The sequence below is a fragment of the Miscanthus floridulus genome, chromosome 1 (assembly GCF_019320115.1).
Source record: "Miscanthus floridulus cultivar M001 chromosome 1, ASM1932011v1, whole genome shotgun sequence".
Taxonomy (NCBI): domain Eukaryota; kingdom Viridiplantae; phylum Streptophyta; class Magnoliopsida; order Poales; family Poaceae; genus Miscanthus; species Miscanthus floridulus.
Window position 1 is genome coordinate 148,509,398 of NC_089580.1, and position 26,309 is coordinate 148,535,706.

A 26,309-nucleotide genomic window follows, 5' to 3' on the forward strand; every position below is an offset into this window, starting at 1 on the left:
TCGCGATGGTGGAGTCCTCGGATAAAGGCGGTGATGACTTCAGCTTCCGTGATGTTGGGAATAGAGTTCCTCATCTCAAAGAAACATCGGATGTAGCTGCGGAGGAGCTCGGATGGCTTCTAGTTGATGCGGCTGAGATCATGCTTCATGCCGGGTCGAGTACACGTGGCCATATAGTTGTCGGTGAAGACTTTCTTTAGCTCTTCCCATGATCCGATGGAGTCCGGCGTAAGGCTGGTAAACCAGCTCATGGCGGGTGGCGTGAGCATGATGGGGAGATAATTCGCCATGACACTGGTGTCTCCTCCGGTGGCGCAGACAGTAGTGGTGTAAGCCTACAGCCACTGAGTCGGGTTCACTCTTCCTTCATAGGGCTCAACCCCGGTGATCTTAAAACCATAGGGCCACCGAAGCGTTCGGAGTGCCCTTGTGAAAGCTAGAGGCCCCTCAGGGTTGTCAACACCGTCGTCTACGGTGTTGCGGTTGGGGATAGGCTCAAGGGTTGAGTCTGGGTTGCCGTACTCCTTTTTGTACTCCTGGCGGCGACGCACTTCATCTTCATGGCGACCAAAGCGACGTTGCTCGATATGCCATCGCGTGTCCCAGAGGTTGCTGAGATGCACTCGAGCGTCCTGTTCGACCACCTGGTCGTGTTGGCAATGGTGTTCAGCGTGATGCCCCCTAGCCCCCCCTAGGGAGGTAGTGACTGGTCGGCGAAATGGCTTTGACTAGGGTGGCGATTGGATCTTGGCGCAGCTGATCGATGAATCGTGCTCGTGGAGCACGAAGGTCTCTGATCCTCGTGAATCTCATTGACGTGACAGTGAGCCGCTTTAAGCATGGCGGCGATCTTGGCGAGCTCGGGCATTTGAGGGAAACGAGTGAGCTCATTGGCGGCTACTGCCAAATTGGCGCTTGGAGTCTTGAAGACATCGTGGCCGTCAACGCAGAGAAATTCTTCGTCAAGATCGCGGTGGAGCGGGAGCGGTCTTCCTTGAGAATCGAGCTGATTATTCCGGGCAGCCTCGGGCCTCGCAATGGCTGCCTCATTTTCTCACCACTGTGCGTGGTTGATGTTCTGGTTCTCTCGAGCAACGCGCTCCTCCTCGGTTTCGCCATTTCGAGGAGGGCTGTCGATACTGACGTTGAAGATCGCACCACCCCAAAAGGGTGGAAGGAGAAATTGCTCGGAGAAGGTTTCGGCGAGGGTCTCCATAGAGCCCCGAGACTCAGAGCTCGGAGTTTCTTCCGAGATGGTCTGGAGGGGTACCCCGGGGCTCTGGCCTAAGTGTAGCATGTTGACGGCTGGCAGAAGCTCGATGGCGACCTGGTCGGTGAGTAGACGGGCGCAGTCCACCTGGTTGGCGAGTTTGCCCCTCAGGGCATGTTGGTAAGTGGCGGTGGCATTGGTGAACCCGAAGGGTAGGGCCATAACCCCTACGGTTTCCTAGGCAGCCTCTGATAGATCTAGATTGGAGGGTGGTCGGTGCTGAACTAGAGTGTCCAGAGCCGATTCGGCGTTGGAGAGACAATCGGCGAGCTTCAGTCCGACCCGATCGATGGACTCGATCAGATCGTCATTATTGATGTGCCTCCTCTGGTAGCAAGAAAGCGGGCGGCGAGTTGTTGCTGAAGGAGACCTCGGAATTGGCTCCGAGATTGGATCTGCAGTTGCAGGTGCGGGGGTGGTCGGCGCAGAACCGATCTGCCCTAGCTCGAGGAGCTCTCTGACTCCATCAGCGTTGATGACCCACGAGATGGATCCGGCCGTGAAGATCTAGCCGGGCTGCAGAAGGGACGAAGAGCCTACGGAAAAAGCCATCTTGTTCGACAAGGAAACAACACGCTTACCCCTACCTGGCGCGCCAACTGTCGATAGAATATCGTTGGCAGTCCTCCGAGGGGTATCCCACGAACGTAGATTGATCAGCAGAGGAGCGTGAGATCAAGAACAAGAAGGCTGTCAGTATGATGTAATACCCTACTCCTATGGTCTGTTGGTTTGTATTAGCTATAGTATGATATGCCGTGATTTTAGAGGGGGTCCCTGCGCGCCTTATATAGTCCAAGAGGCGGGGTTACAAGTCGGTTAGATCTGAGAGATAACCGGAAAGTAATAACTGATTACAGGAATCTTGGGATCATACATATCCTAACAGATCTCGTAGTATCTTCAGGATATCTTCCCGGTGTCTTGCGGGAGGCCACCGAGCAGAGTCGTACCCCGCAAGGCTTCGTCTTGTGGGCTGGGCCACCCCTAGGGGCGTAGCCCATGTGGCCTGCCATGGGTATCCGGGGTCGTACACCCCACAGCTATCCACGGTGTTACCCGCGTAGGAGCTTGGCCCTTGCGAGAGCATCCTTGTGAGGGGCTCCAACGAGGACTAGGGGGAGCGTATGCTTCTCGATACCTCGGTAAAAATATTGGCGTCGTTGAATAGGAGTTTGCATTTTCTACCCTTAAGCTTCTGCATTTATCTTTTGTACTTAGGTTGTGTGCTTTACATTTCTAGTTTAGCTTGCTAGGCTAGTTGATAGGATTGGAACCTAGGTTGCATAACTCTTTTGTGGTAGAGATAGAAACACAATTAGTAAAACCTTAGTAGCACATTCTAGATGGATAGATTAATTTATTGCATAGGTTTTGAAAGGGGAAAATTAGAGGCCACAGTTTAGAGTAGATTTTTAGAAAGCCTAATTCCCTCTCTTAGGCATCAAGGTCCCTTTAATTTTGTCAGTCACTTTTTATAAGTTGGCTTATGGATTGTTTTGTTGTTCATATAGATGGATCGAGGATGGATGTACATGTTTGGCACATAGAAATGTAGAGTTTGTTAATGGTGTGTATGTTCTTTTTGTGAGGGCCACCAATGCATACAACACAACTAACTTATGAGATGATGGATTCATATACCTCCCATGTGTCAATTGCAATCCATGGTCACATGCTTATATATGAAAGGTTTCAGAAAAAAAAATACTATATATATGGCCCGAAATATGCATGAGAAAGATGGTGAGAACTTACCTGATGAAGCACCCAGCAAACCAGCTAGACAACTGGTGCTAAAGAGGTGGGTTGACAAAGCCTTCTAGCAAACCAACTTGGCTACTAGTTTTGGGGAGGCGCTAGTCGACTAAGCCTCCGAACAAACCATCCACTTAGACATTGCCAATGAGCGACTATTTGACGAGAGCGTAACACTATGTTAGTTGACGACCCTTATGTGGAAGATGGTGTAGACCTTTGCGCGATGCGGAGCAAGAATTCCTTGATGCAAGAAATTTTAAAAATTTTGAGCGAACAAAATAAAGGATGCAAAAACATAGTTGTACCAGAGTCACAAATGTCAAAATTGAAGCATGATCTTATGTTGTTGTAGCTGAGAGCAAGTAATGTTGGTCCAATGCTAGCTTCATTGAAGGAGCTGCATGACAACACTTACCTATCCAAGAAAATGATATGTCCAATGGGATACAAGTACAAAAAATCCATACATGTCACAGTAATTGTATATTTGTATCATGTCTGAAAGGATCAAGATGCCCAAGAGAGGGGTGAATTGGGCTAATTCTAAAATTCTTTACAATAATTAAACCCTACACATAGCCCACTTCACCCCTTGTGCCTAGAATATGATTCTAATGATCTACCACACAAAAGTTTAGCACCCTAAGTTCCAATCCTACTCTAGCATGGTAATTCTAAGAATGTAAAGACAAGAATTGAATTGCTCAAAAGTAAATGCTCAAAGTAAAGAGAGGAGAAGTAACGCGGTGATGTTTTACCGAGGTATCGAAGAGTCACCACTCCCCAGTAGTCCTCGTTGGAGCACCCGCGCAAGGGTGTAGCTCCCCCTTGATCCGCTCAAGGATCAAGTGCTCTCTACGGGTTGATTCTTTGACACTCCATCGCGGTGAATCACCCACAACCGCTCACAACTTGAGTTGGGTCATCCACAAGCTCTGCCGGATGATCACCAAACTCCCGATCACCACCAAGTCGTCTAGGTGATGGCGATCACCAAGAGTAACAAGCACGAACTCTCACTTGACCACAACAAGCCTAATGAGAAGGGTGGATACACACTTGTTATTCTCCTTGCACTAATGAGGCCTTAATCTTGGATTCTCAAATCTCAATCACCTCACTAGGCTCTTGCTCTCCAAAGCACTCTCAAGGGTGTTTCTCAACTGATCAAATGGGGAAGAGACCTCCCTTGAATGAATAGAGGAAGTATTTATACCCCATCATTCAAAGCGAACCGTTAGGAGGTCGCGTCAGCGTTCTGCGGGGTGATCGGACGCTCTGGTTAAGGTGACCGGATACTCCGGTCAGTTGTCCCCGCCATAGAGCCGTTAAGCTGTGACCAGACTCTGACCTGCGTCCGGTAAGCTCTGACCGAACGCGTTCGGTCACGAAAACTGCTCTCTGTACCCTTATTGATGTTGACCGGACGCTGGAGCCCAGAGTCCGGTCGCTTCGCTATTCAGTGTCCGGTCAGCAACCAGAACCGGACCAACGTTTGGTCAGCACTGACCGGACGCGTTCGATCAGGATTCTCCCTCTCTGGAATATTACTGGAGTTGACCGGACTCTGGCACCCAGCGTCCGGTCACATTTCACTCAGCGTCCGGTCGCAACCAGACGACTTCTCCTTGATCAAATGAACTGACCGGACTCTACTACTAGCGTCTGGTCACAACCGGTTCAGCGTCCGGTCAACATTTGACCCTCCATTCACTTCCAACTCGACAACATATGTGAATGAAGTTTGCTCCAATTGATCTTAGGGCTACTTCGGAGCTACCTAGTGCTAGATTTGATAAGTGTGCACCACACCTATCCCACTAGACTCACCTAAGTCAAGCTACTAGTTCATACCCCCTTAATAGTACGGCCAAAGAAAAAATAAAGTCCTAAACTACTCTAAGTGTCTCTTCAACACCAAACGACACTTAGAACTAGTCCATCCTTAACCTTGTCGTCCATCCTTTGAAAACCGAAACGATTTCCATCGTAGGGGCATGACAACCATGATTGCCCAATCAATTACCATTACCATGACCTAACTTAATTGCCTCTGCAAAACACATGTTAGTCATAGTAATCACGTATTGTCCTTAATCACCGAAATCCAACTAGGGGCCTAGATGCTTTCAATGTCGATTATATGGACTTTGATGCATGTCCTGTGTACATAGCTTCATGGTACAAGTACAAGATGGTCAAGGAAAAGGTGGCGAATGGCGAGCCACAGAAGAAACCACCCATGAAGCCATGAAGGTTGTCATATTTCCCTATAATTCCTCATTTGAGGAAGTTGATCAAGGAGACAACAAGATACTGTGGCATGGGAAGAGCAAATACTAAAAACTTTCAAAAGCAAAACATACTTCCCCTGATCATAAATATAACGAAGTCCATCTAGTATGTTTGCCTTAAGTCAATTTTTTAAAACTATGGTCATCAGTTTCTAAAATTATATATAGATTGACAAAACAAGATTGACATTAATAGGTTTATTATAGAAAACCTTTGTAATATAAAGTTAGCTTAATTAAGATAATTTATATTTTGATATATGCTACATGTGGAAGTAAAAAAAATGAACTTTTATTTGTGACGAAAGGAAGTATACCCATCAAGTTTGTAATAAACTTGACAACAATAGCCACTGGATCTATTTTTTATATAAATTCTCCATGTAGGCGATTATGAAAAATAAATTAAAAATAACGATATAAATATGCATAGGAAATGATTGATATAGAGTTATTATTACAAAAGTGTGCGATTTATAATAGTATTAAGATCGTTCATGTCAACAAAACTTCATGATTTGCCATCCCAACTAACGCAAATTAACCGGTTCTTCTTGCTACTCGCATAATATAGAACAGATATTAAATAATGGAAGTACTTACATGTTGCATCCACAGATCAACCCAAGAAATGGGACCAAAATTCCATTAATGGACAAAGCAGAAACGACGAAACAGGAGCAAAGGGGCCCGAATATAAAGTCAAATACATGCATGCATGCATATAATATGCTGAGCTAATCACATAATAATTCACATTTTTATTTAACCACATGCCCCGTTCATCTCTCTGTCCCTCTCTCTGCACTATTTACTCATTAACAACATCGTATATGTACTTTACATGTGTGTTAAACACTTCAAATGTAATCACCACACACACGAACTTATCCGCTGCTCATCAACACAGCAACATCAGAATATAAGAAGGGGAAAAAATAACACCAGATGAAATGCCGGTAGTAATTTGCATCTGCAGGCTATATAGCCAAGTATTTAATTCACACTGATGAACTGTTTCTTCTTCCGTGGTTTCTTGCACTGAGTGATGCATTAGCACCCGTTGCTTAGCCCATGGACGTCGAAGTGCACCGGGACGTCATCCTTGCCGCCGTAGACACACTGCCCCGTGGCCTGCAGGGCGCCTTGCTGGCTCGCGGCGGCCTGGAAGGCACTGTCGAAGTACTCCGACCACCTGAGCTCGTCCAGCGCACCGGCGTAGCAGCTGTCGACGTGGCCGGCATCAGCCACCGCGCTTGCCCCGAGCTCCAACCATGGGAGGCTGCCGCCGGTGATGTTGGTGTTGCAGTGTTCGGCCTCTGCCATCGAAATCAGCGTGATGGAACTGGAGGCCGACGGGACGACCGGCCCCGGGATGGAGCCGCAGTGCTGCTGCTGCAGCGCGTCCATGTCGAAGCAAGCCCCCTGCAGGTAACACGGCCTTGACAGAGACGAAGACGGCACCCTGTCGCCGGCGACGGGCCAGTCCATGTCCACCGGGAGCTTGGTCACGCCGTCCAGCATTGGCCCCTCGAACGGCGCCGCCTGGATCGGTGTAGTAGTCGGGATGAGATCGACGTCCCCAAACACCGCGCGGCGGCTGTCGGTGGTGGTGGCCGCCGGTGCCGGCGCCACGGCAGGCTCGGCGAGCGGCTGGTGGGTGGCGGGGGTCGATGCCGCGCTCCCTGAGCCTCTTCTTGATGTACGAGTTCCAGAAGTTCTTGACCTCGTTGTCCGTCCGGCCAGGCAGTTGCGCCGCAATCTGAGACCACCTGGCCATATGTGAATCACCATGCACACAGAGTTATTAGATTCTCGCTAGCTCCATTGTTGCTCGCCATGCATGCATTTAACTATAGATGCAACTAACATCGAAGAGCATAATTCTTGGCAGACAATGCAAAAGATGTATGAAAAAAAGTTTACTTGTTTCCCAGCAAGGAGTGGAGGTGTATGATGAGGTCCTCCTCCTCTTGTGAGAAGGTTCCCCTCTTGAGGTCTGGCCTCAGGTAGTTTATCCACCTTAGCCTGCAGCTCTTGCCACACCTCTCGAGGCCTGAATAGAAACAAATCGATTAGCCAAAACAACACTGTAATGTACCACAGTTTTACTACCAAGTACTGAACTTCTGCTGCTGCTGCTAGCCTGCTAGCAAGTGAAGGTTCGATCCTAGCTAGTAATATAATTCTGTGCGTGTATACATGCAAGTAATTGATACCTGCAAGCTTGGGTACGGAGCTCCAGCAGCCGTTGCCGTACTGGGCAATGTGGTTCATGAGCTTCTCGTCCTCCTCGGGGGACCAGAGCCCTCTCCTCAGCTTCTTCTTGTGGCAGCACGACTGCTTCGCCATGGCGGGCAACCCCGTGGATGTCGTCGATGGATCGGTTGGGCTCGCTCTGCGGCAGGCGCCAACTAACCGATCCTTGACGACGATCGATCGTTATATGGAAGGCGAGATATGATGGTGGCAGGCCAGGGGCCGAATTGAAGAGAGGCCAGGAGAAAGAGAGAGATATATAAAAGATGCCAGCACCAGCAGCTAGCCAGCCGGTGTGTGCCGTGCCGAGCTGCCTGGAGCGAAGAGCGAGAGGAAGAGGAAGGTCGCTCTCAGGTAGGTGCAGGTACAGTGCGGTGCCGCTTGGCTTGGCTGCCTTTACAAGTGGAGCAATAGCTAGCGCGCGCCCACACTTTGCTGGGTTGCACGGATGCACAGCGGTGCAGCTCGCTTCTCTTGGCTCGCTTTGCTAGCTGTGTAGTGCGAGTCTGCTAGAGGCCCCGGAAAATAAATAAAGTTTGGCCATGGATCGTGTCGTGATAAGGCAATCTTCGTTCGCCAGTGCGTGCTCATAGGCATAAGCAGGAGGGGCCTCTCTCTTGTAACTGTCCACACAGCTGTGTTGGGGCAGTTGACCCCCCGGTGGCCCTTCCTCTTAATTTCTGGCCCCCTTTTTCTTCTTTCCTTCCCATGCATAATATATTGTGGGGATATACCCCGGTACCCATAAGACAAGACATGGGTCGCACCACCAGGGAAGATCCAGCCCATAAGATCAAGGCATTCGGTGCTTGGTTCTGGTCGACGTGCACCGCAAGGCAATCAGAAGAATCTTGGAGATAGAGAAGGATTTCAGATATGATACACTACTGGAAACAGGGCCTTTGCCGAGTGCAAACTACTTTGCCGAGTGTCAAAAATCGGACACTCGGCAAAGACCTGATTTGCCGAGTGCCGCACTCGGCAAAGAATTGCACTCGGCAAAGAATTCTTTGTCGAGAGCCGGGCACTCGGCAAAAAAAGGCACTCGGCAAAGGACTTCTTTGCCGAGTGCCAGGCTCTCGGCAAAAGCGCGGCACTCGGCATAGGCTGCTCCGCGTAATGGTGTTCGTCCACGTCCTTCTTTGCTGAGTGCATGCTGTTAGGCACTCGGCAAAGATTTTTTTTGGAAAATACTTTGCCGAGTGCCCCTGACACGGCGCTCGGCAAAGATTCAATTTATTTTGAAATGTCTTTGCCGAGTGCCTAACAGCTTCGGCACTCGGCAAAGGGAGGAATTAAAAAAATTACTTTTTTTGAAATAAGGGAGGAACTAAAAAAATTACTTTTTTTGAAATACCTTTGCCGAGTGCCCCTGTGAAGGCACTCGCCAAAGAGGAAATTTCTAAACAAAAATTTAAAAATTCTTTTTGTCGAGCGCCTTATTCTTGGCACTCGGCAAAGACCCCCTTTGCCGAGTGCCATGCCCCGACGCTTGGCAAATTTTCTTTTTTTGGCCTCCAAATTTTTTGTTCAGCCCTTTTAAAGTACCAGGAACTCCTCGTTAGAATTTGGGGATTTTTTGTGGCTTTTTGATATATTTAGTTACTTTATTTCGTTTACTTGAATTTTTTCAAAAAAAATATAAATTTGAATTGCACGTGGTACGAATAATGAAATTTAATGATTCAAAAAATGATAGTCATGTTACTGAGTGTAGTGTGAGGCCGAAACGGACCCAAAATTTCGGACATCTTGTTCACGAAACATGACCGCGAACTTGCGTGCGAAGTATTTTTAAATTCTATAAAAAGCAAACGAAGTCCGAAAATCATGAAACTTGTTGAGATGTCGTGATATCGTATGTGGAGGCTATGACAAAAATTTTAGAAGATTTCGTGCAAGTTTGTCACGTACGATGCTTGCAAACCGAAGAATCTCCGAAGAAGTTTCATGATTTCGTGAAGAGGCCGACAAGGTGGTAAGCATCGTACGTGACAACTTACGCGAAACCTTCTCAAATTTTTATCACAGCCTCCACATATGATATCATGACATCTTGACAAGTTTCATGATTTTCGGACTTCGTTTGCTTTTCATAGAATTTAAAAATAACTCGACCGTAAGTTCGTGGTCATGTTTCGTGAATAAGATGTTCGAAATTGGTGGTCTGGTCCTGGATACGGCCTCACATTATACTAAATAACATGAATATCATTTTTCCATTCATTTTTTCATTATTCGAATGACTAGCAGTTATAATTTGAATTATCCAAGAAAATTCAATTAAATGAAATAAATTAAATAAATATAAAAAAAGTCCGAGAAATGTGACACATTGGAACATGGAGTACCAGGTATTGTATGAGAACTCTAGAAAAAGTTTGGAGGTCAAAAGTGAAAAAATATAGTTTGCTGAGTGTAAAAAATGACACTCGGCAAATAACCGTTTTGCCAAGTGTCAGGACGTATGACACTCGGCAAAGAACTTTTAAAAAAAAATTAAAAACCCCCCTTTGTCAAGTGCTAGTTCGGGGGGCACTTGGCAAAGATTTTTTTTAAAAAAAAACCTCTTTGCCGAGTGCCAGGCCAGGTGGCACTCGACGAAGAATTAAAAAATAAAAAAAACTTTGCCGAGTGCCAGATCGGGGGCACTCGACAAAGGGGGGATTTAACTCCTGGCCCAGCCGGCCCACACACACCACACACACACACCCGCCGCCGCCGCCGCCCGCGCCAGCGCCGCCCACGCCCTCCCGTGCCCACGCCAGCGCCGCCTGCCCACAAGCTCCTCCCCATGGTCTCCCTCCCGCTCCTCTCCTCCTCCACCCACGCCGCGCCGCTCCTCCTCCACGCCAGCCGCTGCCTGCCGCTCGCGCCCCTCGTGGCCTCCTCCGACGCCGTCGAGTGGGCTGACAAGGAGGAGGAGGAAGAGGAGGCCAAAGAGGCCTTCGACGAGGAGGCTGGGGAGGTTGAGGAGGAGGTGCTGGCCTCAGGCGACGAGGGTGAGGGGGAGTACGCCGTGGTCGAGCCGCCCGAGGAGGCCAAGGTCTACGTTGGGAACCTCCCCTACGACATTGACAGCGAGGGACTCGCGCAGCTCTCCGACCAGGCCGGCGTCGTTGAGGTCGCCGAGGTGAGCCGGACGCGTCTCACCCCCTAAATTTCCTATTGACTTTGACGTGCGATATTCAGTTGGTTATAATTGCTATGTTGTGCTTGACGAAACCTAGAATTTACAGTAATAGCCTGTGCTCATTGTGAGTATGATCTTCAGTTGCTTCCTGTAACTAAATACTGCTCAGTAAACGTTTGATTCTGTCTATGGACTCGTTATGAACTTGTTTGCTATGTGCACAACTGTACATTCATGTTGCCTTCAGAATGCGGTGTTTCCCCAGTTTGATTCTGTCATATACTCATACGTCTTAGTCTATGGTACTTGTTGTCAAATGTTCCTAGAAATGACATGAGATGAATTCTTCTATTTTCACCCGTTTATGCTCTACCTATTAACAATACCTTTTTACAAATTTGGACTTATGTCGTGGAATTTAGAATGGATGTGTATGCAAAAGGGAATGGAAATGGAAGGAAATGAATTAGTAAACAGTTATCCATGGTGAGTGGCCTTGGAGTGCTGTCGCGTGTGTCACCATCGTCGTCACTGCAAGCAGAAGAACCAATCTTCTAATGGCATCGCATCAAAGCCAGGTCTGTGATGACACGTCCATGAGCCATGGCCATCATCTGCAGCTAGTTCCCTCTGCACATGCGTGTGCATGGAACAGAATATACAATGTTATCATCACCAGTCATCATGCTGGAAAATATGCATACTAGATTCAGTCACATTCAGTACTAGATTCGGTACATTGTAGTTAGATTTCGATCTATGGAGTGATACGAATGCTACATATATAAGTTCTAGTCAAAACTGCTATCTATCAAAATACTGTGGATCAACTCAGGAATTATTCCCATGAATCTCAGCATTTGCACACTACAAAAAGATGGTGGACGGTGGGAGAAGGAGGAGGAGCAGTCGTAGGAGGGAGCCGTCGCCTGCCGCCCCGTCGTGTGAGGAGGAGGAGGAGGTGCAGGTGCCCCAGGAGGAGGACGAGGAGGAGGAGGAGCAGGTGCCCCAGGAGGGTTCCGCTTCCTCCGACTCCTCTTTGAGTGTCTACTTGCGAGGTCCCATGAGCCTCCCACAGGTTCCGCTTCCTCACCAACGCCCAGTGATTCGTCCCGAAGGGCAAAAGTAAGTAACTTTATATGTTATCACCACTACTTCATATGATATGATGAAAAAAAACTAATAATTTTTCTTAATCACTTGTGTAGGAACTGGGTGGTTGTGTCGGGTGGTAGCGAACGGCTAGTCAACGGCATCCTAGGTCTTCTGTGCAGGCAACACTTCCCGGCATTGTCGCGTATGCATCGAAGATGGAGCCAGCCTACTCGTTTGACCACTATGCCGTCGCCCTCGATGCGGTGTACCCCAACAAGGCGGCGCGGGTGAAGGCAGAGTTTTGGGTAAGTCTCCCTCGCACAACATTGCTCAATACGTCGCATTCATTGGACTTTTCTTGAAATAATGAATGGATACATCACTTTTGTATGCAGACTTATTACAGATGCGAGGAGGGATTTGAGGCCAGGGCGGAGCAGGTGACTACCAAAGCCTGTAAAAAACTCGTCACCGACATGCATCATGAGGTGCGCATCCAGGCCATCGTAACCTACTACGGGTCGAAGCTTGGAGAGAGGAAAACCAAGAAAGACGCAAGAGAGATGCAGCTGACCCAGGAGCAGTACCTTGAGGTAAATGAAGAACATCAATATTGATTCATTTGAGATTAAGTTGGTTTAATTTGATCTTCTTATATGTCCAATACTTGATGACGTGTAGATAATTCCCTGGTGGTGCCAAGCGTATCCCGAGTGCTGGGCGATGATGGTGGAGAGGTGGTTCACGGAGGAGTACCTCAAGATACACAGGGATGCCCGAGACCATCGTTTGCAGATGCAAGGTCCAGCACATCATTAAGGCAGCCGCAGCCTCGCCGGATACAAACAAGCATGGGTACGCGAATTCATTTATCTATTTTGACGCTCAGTTCTGCCTGATTTCTAATCATCGTACTGTCTTTCTCATAGTCGGCGTCATATAGTGGCCAGGCTTGCTCGGACTTCTAGGCATGTTCTATGGCCCACAAGGGCAAGGCGACGTCCGACGTCTCCTTCAACCAAGAGGACTCGCCCGAGGCATACACGAACCCGAGCGTCCACACCCGCATCAGTGAGTACACTGAGGTGGCGAGGTCGCTCCATGGACCAGACCACAATCCGAGCACCCAGGACTTTGATGGAGAGGCCGTCATGAGGGCGGGGCAAGGCAAGAAGCATGGGCGGTTCTGGCTTGGCGACGGCGTCATCGACATGGCCTCTACTCCCTCTCTCTCCTCATATCCGAGCATGGAGCACGAGCGAGAGCCCGGCCATTCGCACACGGCCGACCGCTGCACAGCACCGGGTCGACGCACTCGAGGTTATTCCTGTTTTACTCGTCATATATTGATCTTTACACACCTTAATTAGCTTTGCATTACTGAAACATTAGAGTAAAAATATTACAGGCCCGGCTGGAACAAGAAATAAGGCAACGTCAGGAGCTAGAGGCCGGGCAGCAGAGGATGGCGGCCTAGCTGGAGGCCGAGCGGTAGGCCCAGGCGCAGAGGCTGACGGACATTATGAAGTTCCTACAAGGGCTTGGGCAACATGTGGGCTTCTCTCTGCCAGCTGGGCTATTGGTTCCACCTCCGCCTCCACGTCTGTAGCTGCAGCTACTCCTATGAGTATGAAAGTTTTTTACTTTCGCTTGTGCTTTGCTTGTATGGCCTCTACCTTCCTAGATTAGCTATCCAAATAATCTTGTCTCACATACAATCTTTTCTCCTTTCTGCAGTCTCCATCTGACGGTGGTTCGAATAATCCACCTCATGCACCTCTGAATGATGGAGTTAGGCCTCACCACAGTCGTAGTGGCCGAGATGAGTGCACGTTGTATTTTTTTCATTTGTTGTTCACTTGGTGACGGACTTGTGATATACTTGTGATGCACTTGTGGACTTTGATGGACTTGTGATGGACTTGTAGATTTATTTGGATGGACTTGAACACTTATTATTATATATGTGATATATATTGTGATGGATGTGATATGTGTGGATGGATGTGTGGATGGGTGAGATATATATGTGATGGATGAGATATATATGTGATGGATGAGATATATATGTGATATATGTTTGTATGAATTTATTTGTCATGGAATGTAAAAAAATTAAAAATTACCGTTTTGGGTCACTTTGCCGAGTGTTGCACTTGGCAAAGGACCCCTGTTGCCGAGTGCCATGGTCACAGCACTCGGCCAAAGCTGAAAAAATGGGCGCTCGAAAAATCATTTTTCTAGCTTTGCCAAGTGCCATGACCACGGTACTCAGCAAAGAATTTAAAAAAAAATCAAACTTTGCCTAGTGCCGGCCAAGGGCACTCGGCAAAGAATTTTTTTTTAAAAAAATTCAAACTTTGCCGAGCGCCGGCCAGGGGACACTCGGCAAAGAATTTTTTAGAAAAAAAAACATCTTTGCCAAGGGCCGGATAGAGAGGCACTCGGCAAAGATTTTTTTTTAAAAAAAAATCTTTGCTGAGTGTCCTGCCGGGTTGGCACTCGGCAACGCGACCATCAACGGGACCGGCCGTCCGTGCATGGTCGCTTTCTTTGCCGAGTGCCCCCCGGGGCTCTCGGCAAAGCCTTTGCCGAGTGCCCGATAAAAGACACTCGCAAAGAGGGGGCTTTGCCGATCAATTTTTTACCGTGTGATCTTTGCCGAGTGCAATTTGGCCTTTGTCGAGTGCCTCAGCCACTTGGCAAAGAACCTGAATCCAGTAGTGATAGATATCGTATTCCTTGTAAATACTTATCATATGGCCGAATAGATCTAGATCTAACCGACTTGTAACCCTACCCCCAGACTATATAAGGCGGGCAAGGACCCCCCCTCGAAATCATCTGATATATAATACAATACACCAAAGACACAGGACGTAGGGTATTACGTCGATCAGACGGCCCGAGCCTGTCTAAATCGTTGTCTCTGCGCCTTGGTTACCATCTAATTCCTGATCATGCACACCTCTACGACAAATCTACCATCTCGGGATACCCCTCGATGAACTGCCGAACATCTTTTGTCGACAGTTGGCGCGCCAGGTAGAGGAGTACATGCGTTTCATGGCGAACAAGATGAATTTCAAGATCAACAACACGTTCTCAGCCACGGCCCCGTGCATCAACAACACGGGCTGCCGCTGGGGAGGTGCAGCAACACAGCAAGCTCGCCGCTTGATTCGACCTCGAGACGTCGTTCATAAGCTCCACCACGTTTGCATGCCGGATCGTGCTCGAGATCTCCACCTACGATCGAGTCAACATCAAGATCAATCTACTCGGCAATTTCTTCCGTGCCGTGCGGTCAACAACTCGGCGGAAAGTACGCCGCCAAGAGACATCAATACCTCGCAATCGCGTCGACGGATCGCTACTCGGCACCAATCGACATGCTCAACGCTACACCGGATTATATGGAGGAGACTGGCAACGGCGGTGGTGCGCGAGCACATGCAGTACCACGACAAGAAGGCTGCGTCTGAGACATGCCATGCCATCTACAGCTTCATGCATGCTTGATGACGCAAGCAAGCAATCTATTGAAGGAACCGATGTACATGCAAGCCAATGACAAACAAGCAAGCTAGATCATCATGCAAGCCACAGATACTTCCATGTATACATGCATCTACGCTCGACGTTCTCACGAACAATTTCACTGTGCTCGTGTTCTCTTCTTGGTGCATAAGCCCGACTATGTCCAAGAACTTCGCCTCTCCACGTGGATCGACTCCATCCAGCTCCCACTACGCCCGTTCGAAGATGACCCCACGTACTCGTTTGACTACATTGAGCTGCCAAGCGAGCCGCCCGAGCCACGGAGCGAGCCATGCCGCATAGCAACAATGATCACCGCGAAGAACGATACTATGACAACTGCCGCCACGACTACAGGCCGGAAAGCTCAAGGGCCGGGAGATTTCATCGACACCGACCAGACGTTTTGACTAAAGCTAAGTACCTCTCCTATATCTGCATTTAATATAGCTTTCTCCAATTATTTTATCCAAGTTTTCGCCATGTTTCTCCAATTATTATTTCTCCAGTCATTCTCCATAATTAAATGTCTCCATATTTAATATCTCCGTGTTAAGATGCTCCATAATGCAATATCTTCTCCGTAAACTCGTCGACCAGCCACGTTCTCACTAGCGTTACTAGAAACAGCCCTGTTCTATATCTCACTCCTACACGTGCACGAGCGCCAGCCCTCTACGTTATGGGTGGTCGGCAGTGGCTCCTCGGCAACGCCTGTGCTCTTACGCGTACACGGGTGCCAGCCACTCCGCGCTATAGAGTTTGGGCTAGTTGGGGCTGGTGATGCGATACAGAACCAACTGGCAGGAAGCAGGCACGGAGCCAGTGGTGGGGCTAGGGGGGCTCCAGCCCCCCTACCGCTCGCGAGCAAGCGAAGCCCGTAGAGCCGGCGTTTGAAATTTCAGCTGTAGATGTATAGGTAGGAGGAGCTGAGATTTGCTGAACCTTTTCTTGCTAATTGTCGTTGTTTAGCCCCTCCTAAATTTTTTCCTAGCTTCGTCCCTGGCAGGAAGTACTCATATTAAAATATGAACACTTCAAACAAACATAATGTTTGTCTACTCCGCTCTGTTGCCTTCATCGCCAAGTTCCTATATTTATTTTTACGTCATGTACTATCAATTCTACATATTTATTGTAGGATCATCATCCCGGTGGTCGCACACCTGGCATTTGGACTTCTCCGCCAATCAACTGGTCGGGCCGCTAGGTTCATGGACTTCGACGCCGATCAGTTGGTTAGACTGCGGTGCATGATTCTTCACCAACCAATGGTCGGATTATCCCGTCGCTTCATCGTCAGCTACGCTGGGGCTCGCAGCTAAGCTGGAGACTCCTCGTGGCGGTAGTTATCAGTTTGCCGATACCGGTGGGCGGCTTGCGGTTGAATTTGGAGCAAAGCTCGCGATGGTGGAGTCCTCGGATAAAGGCGGTGATGACTTCAGCTTCCGTGATGTTGGGAATAGAGTTCCTCATCTCAAAGAAACATCGGATGTAGCTGCGGAGGAGCTCGGATGGCTTCTAGTTGATGCGGCTGAGATCATGCTTCATGCCGGGTCGAGTACACGTGGCCATATAGTTGTCGGTGAAGACTTTCTTTAGCTCTTCCCATGATCCGATGGAGTCCGGCGTAAGGCTGGTAAACCAGCTCATGGCGGGTGGCGTGAGCATGATGGGGAGATAATTCGCCATGACACTGGTGTCTCCTCCGGTGGCGCAGACAGTAGTGGTGTAAGCCTACAGCCACTGAGTCGGGTTCACTCTTCCTTCATAGGGCTCAACCCCGGTGATCTTAAAACCATAGGGCCACCGAAGCGTTCGGAGTGCCCTTGTGAAAGCTAGAGGCCCCTCAGGGTTGTCAACACCGTCGTCTACGGTGTTGCGGTTGGGGATAGGCTCAAGGGTTGAGTCTGGGTTGCCGTACTCCTTTTTGTACTCCTGGCGGCGACGCACTTCATCTTCATGGCGACCAAAGCGACGTTGCTCGATATGCCATCGCGTGTCCCAGAGGTTGCTGAGATGCACTCGAGCGTCCTGTTCGACCACCTGGTCGTGTTGGCAATGGTGTTCAGCGTGATGCCCCCTAGCCCCCCCTAGGGAGGTAGTGACTGGTCGGCGAAATGGCTTTGACTAGGGTGGCGATTGGATCTTGGCGCAGCTGATCGATGAATCGTGCTCGTGGAGCACGAAGGTCTCTGATCCTCGTGAATCTCATTGACGTGACAGTGAGCCGCTTTAAGCATGGCGGCGATCTTGGCGAGCTCGGGCATTTGAGGGAAACGAGTGAGCTCATTGGCGGCTACTGCCAAATTGGCGCTTGGAGTCTTGAAGACATCGTGGCCGTCAACGCAGAGAAATTCTTCGTCAAGATCGCGGTGGAGCGGGAGCGGTCTTCCTTGAGAATCGAGCTGATTATTCCGGGCAGCCTCGGGCCTCGCAATGGCTGCCTCATTTTCTCACCACTGTGCGTGGTTGATGTTCTGGTTCTCTCGAGCAACGCGCTCCTCCTCGGTTTCGCCATTTCGAGGAGGGCTGTCGATACTGACGTTGAAGATCGCACCACCCCAAAAGGGTGGAAGGAGAAATTGCTCGGAGAAGGTTTCGGCGAGGGTCTCCATAGAGCCCCGAGACTCAGAGCTCGGAGTTTCTTCCGAGATGGTCTGGAGGGGTACCCCGGGGCTCTGGCCTAAGTGTAGCATGTTGACGGCTGGCAGAAGCTCGATGGCGACCTGGTCGGTGAGTAGACGGGCGCAGTCCACCTGGTTGGCGAGTTTGCCCCTCAGGGCATGTTGGTAAGTGGCGGTGGCATTGGTGAACCCGAAGGGTAGGGCCATAACCCCTACGGTTTCCTAGGCAGCCTCTGATAGATCTAGATTGGAGGGTGGTCGGTGCTGAACTAGAGTGTCCAGAGCCGATTCGGCGTTGGAGAGACAATCGGCGAGCTTCAGTCCGACCCGATCGATGGACTCGATCAGATCGTCATTATTGATGTGCCTCCTCTGGTAGCAAGAAAGCGGGCGGCGAGTTGTTGCTGAAGGAGACCTCGGAATTGGCTCCGAGATTGGATCTGCAGTTGCAGGTGCGGGGGTGGTCGGCGCAGAACCGATCTGCCCTAGCTCGAGGAGCTCTCTGACTCCATCAGCGTTGATGACCCACGAGATGGATCCGGCCGTGAAGATCTAGCCGGGCTGCAGAAGGGACGAAGAGCCTACGGAAAAAGCCATCTTGTTCGACAAGGAAACAACACGCTTACCCCTACCTGGCGCGCCAACTGTCGATAGAATATCGTTGGCAGTCCTCCGAGGGGTATCCCACGAACGTAGATTGATCAGCAGAGGAGCGTGAGATCAAGAACAAGAAGGCTGTCAGTATGATGTAATACCCTACTCCTATGGTCTGTTGGTTTGTATTAGCTATAGTATGATATGCCGTGATTTTAGAGGGGGTCCCTGCGCGCCTTATATAGTCCAAGAGGCGGGGTTACAAGTCGGTTAGATCTGAGAGATAACCGGAAAGTAATAACTGATTACAGGAATCTTGGGATCATACATATCCTAACAGATCTCGTAGTATCTTCAGGATATCTTCCCGGTGTCTTGCGGGAGGCCACCGAGCAGAGTCGTACCCCGCAAGGCTTCGTCTTGTGGGCTGGGCCACCCCTAGGGGCGTAGCCCATGTGGCCTGCCATGGGTATCCGGGGTCGTACACCCCACAGCTATCCACGGTGTTACCCGCGTAGGAGCTTGGCCCTTGCGAGAGCATCCTTGTGAGGGGCTCCAACGAGGACTAGGGGGAGCGTATGCTTCTCGATACCTCGGTAAAAATATTGGCGTCGTTGAATAGGAGTTTGCATTTTCTACCCTTAAGCTTCTGCATTTATCTTTTGTACTTAGGTTGTGTGCTTTACATTTCTAGTTTAGCTTGCTAGGCTAGTTGATAGGATTGGAACCTAGGTTGCATAACTCTTTTGTGGTAGAGATAGAAACACAATTAGTAAAACCTTAGTAGCACATTCTAGATGGATAGATTAATTTATTGCATAGGTTTTGAAAGGGGAAAATTAGAGGCCACAGTTTAGAGTAGATTTTTAGAAAGCCTAATTCCCTCTCTTAGGCATCAAGGTCCCTTTAATTTTGTCAGTCACTTTTTATAAGTTGGCTTATGGATTGTTTTGTTGTTCATATAGATGGATCGAGGATGGATGTACATGTTTGGCACATAGAAATGTAGAGTTTGTTAATGGTGTGTATGTTCTTTTTGTGAGGGCCACCAATGCATACAACACAACTAACTTATGAGATGATGGATTCATATACCTCCCATGTGTCAATTGCAATCCATGGTCACATGCTTATATATGAAAGGTTTCAGAAAAAAAAATACTATATATATGGCCCGAAATATGCATGAGAAAGATGGTGAGAACTTACCTGATGAAGCACCCAGCAAACCAGCTAGACAACTGGTGCTAAAGAGGTGGGTTGACAAAGCCTTCTAGCAAACCAACTTGGCTACTAGTTTTGGGGAGGCGCTAGTCGACTAAGCCTCCGAACAAACCATCCACTTAGACATTGCCAATGAGCGACTATTTGACGAGAGCGTAACACTATGTTAGTTGACGACCCTTATGTGGAAGATGGTGTAGACCTTTGCGCGATGCGGAGCAAGAATTCCTTGATGCAAGAAATTTTAAAAATTTTGAGCGAACAAAATAAAGGATGCAAAAACATAGTTGTACCAGAGTCACAAATGTCAAAATTGAAGCATGATCTTATGTTGTTGTAGCTGAGAGCAAGTAATGTTGGTCCAATGCTAGCTTCATTGAAGGAGCTGCATGACAACACTTACCTATCCAAGAAAATGATATGTCCAATGGGATACAAGTACAAAAAATCCATACATGTCACAGTAATTGTATATTTGTATCATGTCTGAAAGGATCAAGATGCCCAAGAGAGGGGTGAATTGGGCTAATTCTAAAATTCTTTACAATAATTAAACCCTACACATAGCCCACTTCACCCCTTGTGCCTAGAATATGATTCTAATGATCTACCACACAAAAGTTTAGCACCCTAAGTTCCAATCCTACTCTAGCATGGTAATTCTAAGAATGTAAAGACAAGAATTGAATTGCTCAAAAGTAAATGCTCAAAGTAAAGAGAGGAGAAGTAACGCGGTGATGTTTTACCGAGGTATCGAAGAGTCACCACTCCCCAGTAGTCCTCGTTGGAGCACCCGCGCAAGGGTGTAGCTCCCCCTTGATCCGCTCAAGGATCAAGTGCTCTCTACGGGTTGATTCTTTGACACTCCATCGCGGTGAATCACCCACAACCGCTCACAACTTGAGTTGGGTCATCCACAAGCTCTGCCGGATGATCACCAAACTCCCGATCACCACCAAGTCGTCTAGGTGATGGCGATCACCAAGAGTAACAAGCACGAACTCTCACTTGACCACAACAAGCCTAATGAGAAGGGTGGATACACACTTGTTATTCTCCTTGCACTAATGAGGCCTTAATCTTGGATTCTCAAATCTCAATCACCTCACTAGGCTCTTGCTCTCCAAAGCACTCTCAAGGGTGTTTCTCAACTGATCAAATGGGGAAGAGACCTCCCTTGAATGAATAGAGGAAGTATTTATACCCCATCATTCAAAGCGAACCGTTAGGAGGTCGCGTCAGCGTTCTGCGGGGTGATCGGACGCTCTGGTTAAGGTGACCGGATACTCCGGTCAGTTGTCCCCGCCATAGAGCCGTTAAGCTGTGACCAGACTCTGACCTGCGTCCGGTAAGCTCTGACCGAACGCGTTCGGTCACGAAAACTGCTCTCTGTACCCTTATTGATGTTGACCGGACGCTGGAGCCCAGAGTCCGGTCGCTTCGCTATTCAGTGTCCGGTCAGCAACCAGAACCGGACCAACGTTTGGTCAGCACTGACCGGACGCGTTCGATCAGGATTCTCCCTCTCTGGAATATTACTGGAGTTGACCGGACTCTGGCACCCAGCGTCCGGTCACATTTCACTCAGCGTCCGGTCGCAACCAGACGACTTCTCCTTGATCAAATGAACTGACCGGACTCTACTACTAGCGTCTGGTCACAACCGGTTCAGCGTCCGGTCAACATTTGACCCTCCATTCACTTCCAACTCGACAACATATGTGAATGAAGTTTGCTCCAATTGATCTTAGGGCTACTTCGGAGCTACCTAGTGCTAGATTTGATAAGTGTGCACCACACCTATCCCACTAGACTCACCTAAGTCAAGCTACTAGTTCATACCCCCTTAATAGTACGGCCAAAGAAAAAATAAAGTCCTAAACTACTCTAAGTGTCTCTTCAACACCAAACGACACTTAGAACTAGTCCATCCTTAACCTTGTCGTCCATCCTTTGAAAACCGAAACGATTTCCATCGTAGGGGCATGACAACCATGATTGCCCAATCAATTACCATTACCATGACCTAACTTAATTGCCTCTGCAAAACACATGTTAGTCATAGTAATCACGTATTGTCCTTAATCACCGAAATCCAACTAGGGGCCTAGATGCTTTCAATGTCGATTATATGGACTTTGATGCATGTCCTGTGTACATAGCTTCATGGTACAAGTACAAGATGGTCAAGGAAAAGGTGGCGAATGGCGAGCCACAGAAGAAACCACCCATGAAGCCATGAAGGTTGTCATATTTCCCTATAATTCCTCATTTGAGGAAGTTGATCAAGGAGACAACAAGATACTGTGGCATGGGAAGAGCAAATACTAAAAACTTTCAAAAGCAAAACATACTTCCCCTGATCATAAATATAACGAAGTCCATCTAGTATGTTTGCCTTAAGTCAATTTTTTAAAACTATGGTCATCAGTTTCTAAAATTATATATAGATTGACAAAACAAGATTGACATTAATAGGTTTATTATAGAAAACCTTTGTAATATAAAGTTAGCTTAATTAAGATAATTTATATTTTGATATATGCTACATGTGGAAGTAAAAAAAATGAACTTTTATTTGTGACGAAAGGAAGTATACCCATCAAGTTTGTAATAAACTTGACAACAATAGCCACTGGATCTATTTTTTATATAAATTCTCCATGTAGGCGATTATGAAAAATAAATTAAAAATAACGATATAAATATGCATAGGAAATGATTGATATAGAGTTATTATTACAAAAGTGTGCGATTTATAATAGTATTAAGATCGTTCATGTCAACAAAACTTCATGATTTGCCATCCCAACTAACGCAAATTAACCGGTTCTTCTTGCTACTCGCATAATATAGAACAGATATTAAATAATGGAAGTACTTACATGTTGCATCCACAGATCAACCCAAGAAATGGGACCAAAATTCCATTAATGGACAAAGCAGAAACGACGAAACAGGAGCAAAGGGGCCCGAATATAAAGTCAAATACATGCATGCATGCATATAATATGCTGAGCTAATCACATAATAATTCACATTTTTATTTAACCACATGCCCCGTTCATCTCTCTGTCCCTCTCTCTGCACTATTTACTCATTAACAACATCGTATATGTACTTTACATGTGTGTTAAACACTTCAAATGTAATCACCACACACACGAACTTATCCGCTGCTCATCAACACAGCAACATCAGAATATAAGAAGGGGAAAAAATAACACCAGATGAAATGCCGGTAGTAATTTGCATCTGCAGGCTATATAGCCAAGTATTTAATTCACACTGATGAACTGTTTCTTCTTCCGTGGTTTCTTGCACTGAGTGATGCATTAGCACCCGTTGCTTAGCCCATGGACGTCGAAGTGCACCGGGACGTCATCCTTGCCGCCGTAGACACACTGCCCCGTGGCCTGCAGGGCGCCTTGCTGGCTCGCGGCGGCCTGGAAGGCACTGTCGAAGTACTCCGACCACCTGAGCTCGTCCAGCGCACCGGCGTAGCAGCTGTCGACGTGGCCGGCATCAGCCACCGCGCTTGCCCCGAGCTCCAACCATGGGAGGCTGCCGCCGGTGATGTTGGTGTTGCAGTGTTCGGCCTCTGCCATCGAAATCAGCGTGATGGAACTGGAGGCCGACGGGACGACCGGCCCCGGGATGGAGCCGCAGTGCTGCTGCTGCAGCGCGTCCATGTCGAAGCAAGCCCCCTGCAGGTAACACGGCCTTGACAGAGACGAAGACGGCACCCTGTCGCCGGCGACGGGCCAGTCCATGTCCACCGGGAGCTTGGTCACGCCGTCCAGCATTGGCCCCTCGAACGGCGCCGCCTGGATCGGTGTAGTAGTCGGGATGAGATCGACGTCCCCAAACACCGCGCGGCGGCTGTCGGTGGTGGTGGCCGCCGGTGCCGGCGCCACGGCAGGCTCGGCGAGCGGCTGGTGGGTGGCGGGGTCGATGCCGCGCTCCCTGAGCCTCTTCTTGATGTACGAGTTCCAGAAGTTCTTGACCTCGTTGTCCGTCCGGCCAGGCAGTTGCGCCGCAATCTGAGACCACCTGGCCATATGTGAATCACCATGCACACAGAGTTATTAGATTCTCGCTAGCTCCATTGTTGCTCGCCATGCATGCATTTAACTATAGATGCAACTAACATCGAAGAGCATAATTCTTGGCAGACAATGCAAAAGATGTATGAAAAAAAGTTTACTTGTTTCCCAGCAAGGAGTGGAGGTGTATGATGAGGTCCTCCTCCTCTTGTGAGAAGGTTCCCCTCTTGAGGTCTGGCCTCAGGTAGTTTATCCACCTTAGCCTGCAGCTCTTGCCACACCTCTCGAGGCCTGAATAGAAACAAATCGATTAGCCAAAACAACACTGTAATGTACCACAGTTTTACTACCAAGTACTGAACTTCTGCTGCTGCTGCTAGCCTGCTAGCAAGTGAAGGTTCGATCCTAGCTAGTAATATAATTCTGTGCGTGTATACATGCAAGTAATTGATACCTGCAAGCTTGGGTACGGAGCTCCAGCAGCCGTTGCCGTACTGGGCAATGTGGTTCATGAGCTTCTCGTCCTCCTCGGGGGACCAGAGCCCTCTCCTCAGCTTCTTCTTGTGGCAGCACGACTGCTTCGCCATGGCGGGCAACCCCGTGGATGTCGTCGATGGATCGGTTGGGCTCGCTCTGCGGCAGGCGCCAACTAACCGATCCTTGACGACGATCGATCGTTATATGGAAGGCGAGATATGATGGTGGCAGGCCAGGGGCCGAATTGAAGAGAGGCCAGGAGAAAGAGAGAGATATATAAAAGATGCCAGCACCAGCAGCTAGCCAGCCGGTGTGTGCCGTGCCGAGCTGCCTGGAGCGAAGAGCGAGAGGAAGAGGAAGGTCGCTCTCAGGTAGGTGCAGGTACAGTGCGGTGCCGCTTGGCTTGGCTGCCTTTACAAGTGGAGCAATAGCTAGCGCGCGCCCACACTTTGCTGGGTTGCACGGATGCACAGCGGTGCAGCTCGCTTCTCTTGGCTCGCTTTGCTAGCTGTGTAGTGCGAGTCTGCTAGAGGCCCCGGAAAATAAATAAAGTTTGGCCATGGATCGTGTCGTGATAAGGCAATCTTCGTTCGCCAGTGCGTGCTCATAGGCATAAGCAGGAGGGGCCTCTCTCTTGTAACTGTCCACACAGCTGTGTTGGGGCAGTTGACCCCCCGGTGGCCCTTCCTCTTAATTTCTGGCCCCCTTTTTCTTCTTTCCTTCCCATGCATAATATATTGTGGGGATATACCCCGGTACCCATAAGACAAGACATGGGTCGCACCACCAGGGAAGATCCAGCCCATAAGATCAAGGCATTCGGTGCTTGGTTCTGGTCGACGTGCACCGCAAGGCAATCAGAAGAATCTTGGAGATAGAGAAGGATTTCAGATATGATACACTACTGGAAACAGGGCCTTTGCCGAGTGCAAACTACTTTGCCGAGTGTCAAAAATCGGACACTCGGCAAAGACCTGATTTGCCGAGTGCCGCACTCGGCAAAGAATTGCACTCGGCAAAGAATTCTTTGTCGAGAGCCGGGCACTCGGCAAAAAAAGGCACTCGGCAAAGGACTTCTTTGCCGAGTGCCAGGCTCTCGGCAAAAGCGCGGCACTCGGCATAGGCTGCTCCGCGTAATGGTGTTCGTCCACGTCCTTCTTTGCTGAGTGCATGCTGTTAGGCACTCGGCAAAGATTTTTTTTGGAAAATACTTTGCCGAGTGCCCCTGACACGGCGCTCGGCAAAGATTCAATTTATTTTGAAATGTCTTTGCCGAGTGCCTAACAGCTTCGGCACTCGGCAAAGGGAGGAATTAAAAAAATTACTTTTTTTGAAATAAGGGAGGAACTAAAAAAATTACTTTTTTTGAAATACCTTTGCCGAGTGCCCCTGTGAAGGCACTCGCCAAAGAGGAAATTTCTAAACAAAAATTTAAAAATTCTTTTTGTCGAGCGCCTTATTCTTGGCACTCGGCAAAGACCCCCTTTGCCGAGTGCCATGCCCCGACGCTTGGCAAATTTTCTTTTTTTGGCCTCCAAATTTTTTGTTCAGCCCTTTTAAAGTACCAGGAACTCCTCGTTAGAATTTGGGGATTTTTTGTGGCTTTTTGATATATTTAGTTACTTTATTTCGTTTACTTGAATTTTTTCAAAAAAAATATAAATTTGAATTGCACGTGGTACGAATAATGAAATTTAATGATTCAAAAAATGATAGTCATGTTACTGAGTGTAGTGTGAGGCCGAAACGGACCCAAAATTTCGGACATCTTGTTCACGAAACATGACCGCGAACTTGCGTGCGAAGTATTTTTAAATTCTATAAAAAGCAAACGAAGTCCGAAAATCATGAAACTTGTTGAGATGTCGTGATATCGTATGTGGAGGCTATGACAAAAATTTTAGAAGATTTCGTGCAAGTTTGTCACGTACGATGCTTGCAAACCGAAGAATCTCCGAAGAAGTTTCATGATTTCGTGAAGAGGCCGAC

The 26,309-nt window shown here is 48.4% G+C and overlaps 2 protein-coding genes and 1 pseudogene across 2 annotated transcripts; 1 reads left to right on the forward strand and 2 right to left on the reverse strand.

The window, feature by feature from the left end:
- Nucleotides 1-6,084: 6,084 nt before the first annotated feature.
- LOC136497498 (transcription factor MYB8-like) lies at nucleotides 6,085-7,832 on the reverse strand (annotated as a pseudogene).
- A 2,546-nt stretch (nucleotides 7,833-10,378) lies between these two features.
- Nucleotides 10,379-10,744, forward strand: LOC136465125 (31 kDa ribonucleoprotein, chloroplastic-like). Its single transcript, XM_066463988.1, has one exon. It carries the CDS (start codon nucleotides 10,379-10,381, stop codon nucleotides 10,742-10,744), a length of 366 nt encoding a protein of 121 aa, XP_066320085.1.
- A 12,094-nt stretch (nucleotides 10,745-22,838) lies between these two features.
- On the reverse strand, nucleotides 22,839-24,585 carry LOC136497504 (transcription factor MYB8-like). Its single transcript, XM_066493337.1, has 3 exons — nucleotides 24,298-24,585; nucleotides 24,005-24,134; nucleotides 22,839-23,850 (listed from the first exon to the last, which is right to left on the reverse strand). Exons 1-3 carry the CDS (start codon nucleotides 24,428-24,430, stop codon nucleotides 23,133-23,135), a joined length of 981 nt encoding a protein of 326 aa, XP_066349434.1. The 5' UTR covers nucleotides 24,431-24,585; the 3' UTR covers nucleotides 22,839-23,132.
- Nucleotides 24,586-26,309: the final 1,724 nt, after the last annotated feature.